Raw genomic sequence first — 9,892 nt, forward strand, 5'->3', positions numbered from 1 at the left:
GCTGGTCATAAATACTAATGAACCAAGGGAGTGAGGTGTAGACACACACACACACACACACACACACACACACACACACACACTACATGCCTTTTCAGTCAACCAGTCTCTCTCTCTCTCACTCTCTCCAGCTCTCTCTCTCTCTCTCTCTCTCTCTCTCTCTCTCACACACACACACACACACACACACACACACACACACACACACACACACACTTACAGTGTCCTAGCCCTTAGAGATGCTGTCCTTCTGTCTTTCTCATACAGAAATCGACATGAATGCAAAATAACCTGCTTAGCGACCACTCACACACACACACACACACACACACATACACACACACACACACACACACACACACACACACACACACGCCTCTGCACCGTCAACTCATTTATCAATGCGTCTCCCAAGGGAGGGGGCAGCTGTGTGTGCGCGTGCGTGTATAGCCGCCAAAATCAATGCCATATAGGCTGGAACTTGGACCCCTCTTCAGACAGAACCATCCCAACACGAAACATGCAGGTTGAGGCCACACTTATAGAAAAGAATTATTGGAAAGTTTTACGTAAAAATAAACAACAATGCATATTTGGAAAAAGAAATTAGTGACACTAGAGTCTCCGATTCATCACGCACTGCATCTTATCAACTTCCATCAATGAAAGCAGAATATTATCCATTTTTCAGCTCAAAAAATGTCCAGTGCATCACTAATGCCATTATTTACACCAAGATTTGAGGTCCTTCAAGTGTCAAGTGTTGGGGTATTTTCTAAGCTTGCAGTTCAAACAGGTATATTCCCCTCTCCAGGTTGTTATTGCCTGATCCTCTTACAAGATCCCTCCACTTTGAAGCCTCTGTGTCTTTGATTCCTCTTTTAAGACTACAATTAAGGATATATGGGCTCCTGTGCTGTTCAAAGCGTCGTGGAAAGATCAATGAAGGGGATTGACAGTCAAGTGATGTCGTTTGCACAGGTGTGTGTGTGTGTGTGTGTGTGTGTGTGTGTGTGTGTGTGTGTGTGTGTGTGTGTGTGTGTGTGTGTGTGTGTGTGTGCGGGCGCAGTAAATGTGCGGCTGGGTTACATAAAACAGGAGGGACAATAAATCAAGCGAGTGTGAAAATTACGCAAATGGGGGCTTTCCTCCTCTCTCCGCCGCACCTGAGTCATTCCGAAATGGGCGCGTGGGCTGTAAAGCGTTTAGGGTAATGGCAATATCACTTTTATGCTGTTTGACATACACACACTCTCTCTTTCCCTCCTTGTTTATGAGTTGCACACTCCTCTGCGATTCCCTTAGTTTAGAATGGCTCGTATCCGCCCTTCCGGAGTGCCCATGAGCAGGCGAGCAACAGAGAAAGCGTCACAAGCTTGTGGCTCATTAGCAGTTTTTTTTTTTTTTGTCATTTCTTCTCCAAGTCCTCGCGCTCTCACCACTGATACTGGACATCAAAGGTGAGGCGCGCGAAGGGAGGGTGGGTGTGGGATTTGCGTTTCAAACATAAGTGCTGCGCCATAAAGAGAACAGATCAGGGAGCATTTGCATAAAAAGGCAATTCAGGGTGATTTTCTTTACAGACCGTTTTATATGGATGTGGAGCACTTCATGCTACTGCTGCTGCTGCTGCTGCTGGAGAAGCTGACAGAGCAGGAGGTACCGCAGAAATAAAAGCGAGAGAGCCAGAGGGGGAGAGAGAGAGAGAGAGAGAGAGAGAGAGAGAGAGAGAGAGAGAGAGAGAGAGAGAGAGAGAGAGAGAGGAAAACCCTGATGTGCACCAGAGCAAAGGGGAGTATCCTGAGGTGAATGAAGAAGAGAGGCAGCGAACGAGCGAGCGAACGAGAGAGAGAGAGAGAGAGAGAGAGAGAGAGAGAGAGAGAGAGATGAGGTGCTGATAAATAGCAGAACAGAGGAGGAAAGGGGACTCGCATCATTCTGCAGCCGGGATGTCTGCATCCATCACGCGGGAGTTTAATTAAATGACTATCTAATTAACGGGGCTGGTGACTGCGCCAAAACGCGCACTTATTATTGGGGATTTTCTCAGCTCACAAGGACAACTTTTCTTTTTCTCCGCTTCACGGGCTGAACCCTCGTGTGAACAGAAGCTCTGCTCATCACTTGGATCTCGACCTGGGTCCCTAAACAGGATCTGTCGTCTTATCTGTGATGGGGGCAGCCGCCGAGGTTGGAAGCTTCAACGGATTTCTGGACAGCTTTGGCCCCGCGGGTGGCGCTCCGGCTCCCGTTGGATCTCATTTCGTTCTCACCCCAGCTGGAGCGGTGGACTACAGCTCGGTAACCGGACTGATGATGGGGGGACAGGGGCAGTCGCAAGAGCACCTAGTGTCGGCAGAGCGGTTGTCCCGGAGCCTAGCGGACCTCAGCCACCTGAAAGGGATTCTGAGGCGGCGGCAGCTCTACTGCAGAACCGGCTTTCACCTGGAGATCCGCCCCGACGGCACCGTGCAGGGCACGAGGAAGGATCACAGCACATTCGGTACGGATTTCAGTTCAGTTTCATTTTTACATGTCATTACTGATATGATAGTAATAGCAGTTTGGACATGAATGAATGTAATCAATATCACACTACCGCTGCAACTCTCTCTCTCTCTCTCTCTCTCTCTCTCTCTCTCTCTCTCTCTCTCGCTCTCTCTCTCGCTCTCTCTCCCTCTCTCTCTCGCTCACACACACACACACTCTCACACACACACACACACACACACATGCACACGCACACAGGGAGAAATTTGAAAAAACCTGGAGAATCCATGGTCTTGTCATAGGCTACTCTTGATTTTAAATTGCAATTCAATGAGAGGGCAGTGGGTTCAGTCGCACAACAATTTAGGGGATAATGCATCACCACCCAACCATGCCCTAACATGATAATGTTAATACTTCAGCCATACAGGCTAATCAAATGCTAATAATAGGCCCACGTAGTAGCCATATTACAACCATTGCTGTAACACTCAGCTGCAGCTTCTAGTAAAGTGAAATGGAATTTATGGTTTTGAATTCACAATTTACAAGGTGGAACAACCGGGGTGTTTGCACATTTCTACCACATTTCCTCTGTTAGATAAGATTAAAAGCTTTTCTTCAGTTTTATCAGTTTATTCTCAGTTATCAAGATTGTGAACAGCTGTAGCTTTGAGATCAGAAGAAGGCCGCTTCGAGATTTATTTTACTGCTGTAGCACTTCTGGCACTTGATTCATTCCATTGGAGACTTGGATGTAACTTCATGCCAGAGGCCATTCCAGACACCCAGCCTTGCCTGTCAAGAGTCAGACGGTTAAATGGACTTTTTCTGCTTTGAGTGCAAATGAACTTGGTCTTGATATTCTTTATGTGGTTAATGTCATGTATGTGACAAATACACACTGTACAATGCAACATGTGCTTGAATTCATTCATGGAATGTAATATGATGTGATGTGTGTGCAGGTATTTTGGAGTTCATCAGTTTGGCTGTGGGACTGGTCAGCATCAGAGGGGTGGACAGTGGCCTCTACCTCGCCATGAACAGCAAGGGAGAACTCTACGGATCGGTGAGTAAAGACATTATTGAAAGTTTATTTGAAACTACAGAATATACGAGCTCACACATGAACCTGTCAGCTGTAGGCACATTTTTTAAACCATTAAACTCAGTTTCCCTTGTTCTGTGCTTGCTTTATTTCTGCAGGAGAAGCTATCAGCAGAATGCGTTTTTAGGGAGCAGTTTGAAGAAAACTGGTACAACACATACTCGTCCAACATCTATCGGCATGGAGAAAAGGGTGCATTTTACTTTGTTGCTCTGAACAAAGATGGGACGTCCCGGGATGGAACAAGGTCGAGGCGGCATCAAAGGTTCACACACTTCCTACCAAGGCCTGTAGACCCAGAGAGGGTACCAGAGCTGTACAGGGACATACTTGGCCAGAGCTGAAGATTGAACCCCTCAGTCTGAGCTGAAAAGCAATCCAAGTGCACCTAATACTGACCCTTTATTGAGGGAGATGGAAGATCTTGATGATCTGGACAAACATGGATTATATAAATTGCACCAAATCGACACCCGTCATTACTATGGAGGAAGGAAAGAGACCCTCTCTTAACCAGTCTAGCCAGGGAATTTGACTGAAAAGCACTGGGGATCTTCTGTGGAAGACGTGTCACAAGCAGAGACTAAATATTGTCCTTGTATTGGCCTATGCAGAGGCCCTGGTGGCCAAAAAGACGATTAATGGATTCACTTTGAGTCTCCATTTATTAGATCCCACTACAGTACCTGCTGGTCCAAACTGCATGTCTAGGGGGACAAAAGTGTGGAACTGATAGTTGAGATTGAAGCAGTTTCTAGACGTGTTTTTTTTCTGCTGTGGCTGGTAAGTGTTGTCAGTTTCACTGTAGGCCTTTTTTCTTTTATGCTAAAAACTACTGAGGCTGCTATGTAGACCATTTTTTTAAAATGCATAATCCACCATACAGTGTGGCTGGTTTACACAAAAAGGTAGTTCTATGCACTGGAAAGCAGCCATGTTTGCTTTATGAAAGAGAGCTGATGTATCTGAAATGGATTCTGTTGCTCCGAAGACAGATGCTGCTCAGAAAACGTGCATGAGACATAAGAGAAGAAGACCTGTGCTGAAGAAGTCTTGCAAGGACTTCTTCTGTGGTGGAATACCGTGCGTTCTGTTTGAACTCTCATCATAGAACCCAGTAAGGGAATTCTGATGATTTCTTGCTGGCTGCAGTCAAACAACAAGCACGGGACTGACAAAGACACCTTTACAACCTGTTGACAGATTTTATTCTTATTTATAAGGTTTTGTTTGCTAGGACATACAGTATATTTATTTCATATATTTATTTATTTTGAGAATATATTTTTGCAGTTATGAGATAAAATAAAAAAGAAACAAAAACAAACTGTGACAGTTTTCTTTGTGATTGTGTGTCATCACTACTGTTTAGCATTGTGAAGGTATGTTCATTTGTGTAAAATAGTCTTAATGATCTGTGCCCAACCGAAATAATTCCAGTCAAACACAGTTGCGTTGCAGGAAGTACATAAGATAAAAGATGGCGTGCGGAAGAGTTTTAGTGAACGATGAGAGATAAAACTGACACCATGGAGGTTGAGAGATCCTGCCCGAATGGAACCTGTAGCTTAAAATTCAGAATTTTCATAAAGGCTACATAAAATAATGCTTCTCCCCAAAACAAGTTTTACCATTTCAAACACTCATAAGTGGAGGGCTTGAGCTCACAAAGACATTTTTTTTCACCGTTGCATTGCTTCTTTGTGACTCCAGAATGCAGAGAGAGTCAGCCAAGCTTATTAAGCCAAAGCTAACGGCGCACCATGTTCATCAACGACAACACAACAGAAAAACTTTCAGTCAGTGAATGTCGGTTTATCAACTTTTGAGGTAATGAAACCGACAAACATGGATGATGATATGAGCTGAAGACAAACCATAACCCCTCCGGCCCGTACATAGCAGCACCATTCTGAGAGGCTAGAGATTGTTCACTTGTTGTTGATTGCAATTGGTGCAAATGATGGGGCACCATATGCTTGAATGGCGTCCCATGTGAAAGGCAAAAAGAAAAAAAAAACTTTTTGAGTGAATAATCCCTTTAAGGGTGTAATTTTGGCTGGTTATCACTATGATTTATTAAGCAAACACAGGTCTAGTGACACTAGGGGGAACTGCCAGTTGTTATTGGACTACTTCAGACCTACAATATGTGCATCTTGTTACAGGTCAAAGAGAACAGATCCAGACTCTGAGCTGCTGAGCATAGCCAGGTTTGTTGTTGTTGTTGTTGTTGTTGTTGTTGTTGTTGTTTTGTTTCTGCCTTCCAAATAGTGAAGAGATACAGTTTCACAGATGTGGAGCTGGAAACAGTAAATCATACAGTCAGAATGAAGAATGCTAAACAAGACAGGGTCATTTGGCCATAACTACCGGGGGGATCAACCAAATGCGGCATGCTCATCCTCACACCAGAGTTGAACCACCTCTCCCAGCACACCGGGGAAACTACAGTATGAAGTGTCATGCACAGGAAGTGACAATGTCATACCACCATCAAGATATAAAGGGATATTTAAGATTGAGTGAAATGTCAATAATCCAATGTGGCTGCAATTGGAAGTTAGCAACAGAGGCCAAAAATGATCCAGTTTATACCATAATGAAAATTATAAAGGTTCAATGAGACGGTTCTTGAGTTAAAGTGTGGCTATCAACAGTGAGCGACCGCAGATAAAGAAGCGTAGTCATTTTTTTGGTGGGTTCAGGATATTTCCCCTAATGTTTTGCAAATATCCCATTGAAATGCATTTCAATCATGAACACTCTGAACACGTTGCTCTCTGATTGTCATGATGTCAATAAAACAGTTGATGCATTCAAACATACTTTCTGTAGACAGTTTCAGAAGAGAGAAATGAAGAGAGACAATGGAAAAGAATAAATGAGAGATGGAGAGAAGTTACAAATGGAGGTTTTGGTTTATCTAAAAGACAGTGATGGGACAAAGAGGAGAAAAATAACATGAAGTCATCTATGTTCGGAGACAGCGCACGCTTTCGCTGACAGACACTGCAATTAGACGAGTGACTGACAGGCTGAGTGCTCTGCTGCGCTCTTTCATCCTCTCCGTCACCATCTCTTTATCTCTCTCTTCACCTACTTGGCTTGGGTGAGTCATCCCCTGTTCTTATGATGTAGCAGGGATGATATAAACAGGTATGAGTGAGCCAGCGGTGGGATATTTGTTTTGTAGTCTATTCAAGACAAAGAACATAAGTTGACAGAACTGTGAACAGACGGTTCAAGTATCTTATCACTGATGGTCAACGTTCACTCCGGACCTTAAGGGCCTGTGGCAACTAAAGCTTTCTTTTCTGTTGCCAGCATATCCTTTTAATTGGTTTACATGGACTTCTCCTGTTTTTGTTTTTGTTTTTTTTTAACTCTCCCAGCTTTTGTTAGTGCATGTAAACATCTATCAGAAGAAACCGGGATTAGCCCCTATCCTGGTGTTGCTACCAGGAGAACTCCAATAGAAAACAGAACAGTGCAGCATGTAGACGTCTTATTCCAGATACTAACAGCTGCTGATTTCCTGGGCATGTTTGGCCTCAGCCAAGTGACGTGTCAGCAAATCAAACACGGTGGTATCATTCATTCAGGGTTATTTTTTTCTGATTTAAAATTTGCTGTGCTTTGTGCTGTAAAAAATAAACATTACAGTGTCTGCAAAAATAAAATGCAGTAATCGGAAACAGGGATACCAATATTTAACATCTATACAGGGATATAAATATTCAGGTTCATCTATGTGCATATAAACAATATATCCTGAATATGATAAAAACTGGAAAATGTCTTATAATCTGGCTATGTCACAAGTGCCAGAGGTGTGATGAGGCCTTTTAACTAGTTGTTGAGCCGCAAAATGTTAAACTTTTGGTAAAATGCTGTTGTTTCACTGTCGCTTTTTACAGAGTCGTCCACGTACAGTGGAGAAGAGGCAGAACTAATGCCACAAACACCAATCACCACATACTACATGCAGGAATGCTGAGCAACGGATGATTGTACTCGACCATGTGCCAATATTTTCATTCTGCTGGCATTCCTTATATTGGGAACCAAAGTTTATCAGCTGAACAAATGCTTCCAGATGGGTACATTTACGAGAACGCCTGGAATTGTCGGCTTTCAAAAAAATGCTTTGGAGGACACTAGGCCTTAAAACAGTGAACAAAAGCAATTACTTCAAGATCAGTTAGCAAACGACAGCATGTTATGAACAAGATGTGTACAATTCCATGATAGCTGACAAATGACTTTTGCATTGCAGTTGAAAATTTTGTATTTGTCAACTCACATATCATTGATGTATAAAACATAAATACATTTTTGACAATTATTTATGATGGAAAAATGACAGTCATACACTATGGCAACTCTGGTTGTAGTTGGATTTAAGTGGATGAACCAATTCAAAGTTTACTGCTTTAGTAATATATGATATTATCGATACATTTCCCAACACCAGCTGACAACATGGGCGGCACAGTGGTGCAGTGGTCAGCGCTGTCGCCTCACAGCAAGAGGGTTCCAGGTTCGAGTCCCGGCTCCATCACAGGATCTTTCTGTGTGAGTCTGCATGTTCTCCCTGTTCCTGTGTGGGTTCTCTCTGGTACTCCAGCTTCCTCCCACAGTCCAAAGACATCAAGAGGGGACGAGGCTGATTGATACACTAAATTGACTGTAGGTGTGACTGTGAGTGTGAATGGTTGTCTGTCTCTATGTGTTGGCCCTGCGATGGACTGGTGACCTGTCCAGGGTGAACCCCGCCTCTCACCCAAAGTCTGCTGGGGCTCCAGCCCCCCCAACCCTTAACGGATAAGTGGAAGAAGATGGATGGATGGATGGATGGCTGACTACAGTGGTGTTACCAAGTTTGTCTCAGAAATGTAAGCAGCATGTTGCCATGTACATCCTGCACACAGGCACATAAGTTCAGCAGCACGTTTGAGATAAGATTACAGAGCGCTGCGGTTCACATCTGCCCAGTTTCTGAGGTGGGAGCAAAGCTGCATTGTGTCTAGTTAAGACATTGTTGAATGTGGCTGTAATTCTCTGATAGGGGTACACAGTGCAGGATAAGAGGACAGTGCCTGAGTACCAGCATAGACCCTGACTGAGAATGTTTGTCAGACAGAGAGAGAGATCTTAAAACCTGCAGGAGAGAGGGAGGAAGACGTGACTTGAAAGACTGTAAGAAACAGGTGGGTTTTTGAGAGGACCAACTAGAAAAAGAAAATCTGTATGTGGGTTTGTGGTGTTGCCCGCCTGTCATGTTACAAACTTCCTTTGAAGTGTGTGTGCTGGGAAGGGGGAGGCATGTTTATGTGAGTCAAAGTGACTGCACAGATTCATGTCAGCACACCTTCAGTGTGTGTGTGTGTATTTGTGTGTGATCTATGAATCTGTGTGAAGGTGAGCCAGGGGTTCTCCTGACCAGAGGCATGTCTGACTGATGTGTGAAGGCTTGTGTGTGTGTGTGTGTGTGTGTGTGTGTGTGTGTGTGTGTGTGTGTGTGTGTGTGTGTGTGTGTGTGTGTGTGTGTGTGTGTAGTGCCCTACCCCAACCCCCTTCTCTCTGTCTGTCGTCTGTGGGGTTTTCCGTCAAATGGTTAGCTCTCTCCTAGGATCCAGCAGCTAATGGTCCATGAAGAGATAACTAAAGCATGAATACATACATATGTATGTAAGTATGTGTGTGTATATATATATATATATATATATACATATATACGCATATATATGTCAAAACTAAATTAAACTTTCTCACCCAATTTTAAGATTCTTTTATTGTGATAAAAGTTGAAAGTTCAGTGAAGCATGGTTGATTGCATAAAATTCCCATTGAATTGACAGTATCAAAGCCCTGTGTGTGTATGTGTGTGTGTGTGTGTGTGTGTGTGTGTGTGTGTGTGTGTGTGTCTTGTTTTTCACTACCGGCAGGTGTAGAATTGATCTTGTCTGTTTTCTCCAACATGCGGCATCTACAAAGGTGCTCTTCCTGCAGCCGTCAACACACATGCACACACTTGCAACATAAACACACTAGCACACACACTGTCATCGCCTCCCCATGCGTGTGATTAATGGCGTTGTGTCAGTGACTCAGCTGTGGTGAATTTAGACGAAACAATCTCCAGTCCTCATCAAATGTTCGCTTGCATACGCCAGCTAAGTTTTGACTAACAAATGACTTAAAACTCAGATCGAGGATGGTGACGAAGTTACAAACTCACAATGAGCAGATGAGCGCTAAACACATCAGGACGGACTCTGCGTGGGT

General features: G+C 43.8%; 1 protein-coding gene across 1 annotated transcript; it reads left to right on the forward strand.

Annotated features, from left to right (window-relative positions):
• The first annotated feature begins 1,855 nt into the window (after positions 1 to 1,855).
• LOC147257243 (fibroblast growth factor 20-like) lies at positions 1,856 to 4,897 on the forward strand. The gene is made up of 3 exons (XM_086210143.1): positions 1,856 to 2,503; positions 3,459 to 3,562; positions 3,700 to 4,897. The coding sequence occupies exons 1-3, from the start codon at positions 2,173 to 2,175 to the stop codon at positions 3,943 to 3,945; spliced, it is 681 nt and encodes a 226-aa protein (XP_086066269.1). The 5' UTR covers positions 1,856 to 2,172; the 3' UTR covers positions 3,946 to 4,897.
• The last annotated feature ends 4,995 nt before the right edge of the window (positions 4,898 to 9,892 follow it).

This window comes from Aulostomus chinensis, chromosome 8, assembly GCF_037954235.1.
Source record: "Aulostomus chinensis isolate RoL2024-O1b breed Wild chromosome 8, RoL_Achi_v1.0, whole genome shotgun sequence".
NCBI lineage: Eukaryota > Metazoa > Chordata > Actinopteri > Syngnathiformes > Aulostomidae > Aulostomus > Aulostomus chinensis.

Bases quoted from the DNA above. Each gene is read 5' to 3' on its own strand.
- LOC147257243 (XM_086210143.1), top strand. From the start codon at position 2,173: ATGGGGGCAGCCGCCGAGGTTGGAAGCTTCAACGGATTTCTGGACAGC. The intron at 2,504-3,458 runs GTACGGATTTCA...ATGTGTGTGCAG, and splicing joins GAAGGATCACAGCACATTCG to GTATTTTGGAGTTCATCAGT. The intron at 3,563-3,699 runs GTGAGTAAAGAC...TTATTTCTGCAG, and splicing joins AGGGAGAACTCTACGGATCG to GAGAAGCTATCAGCAGAATG.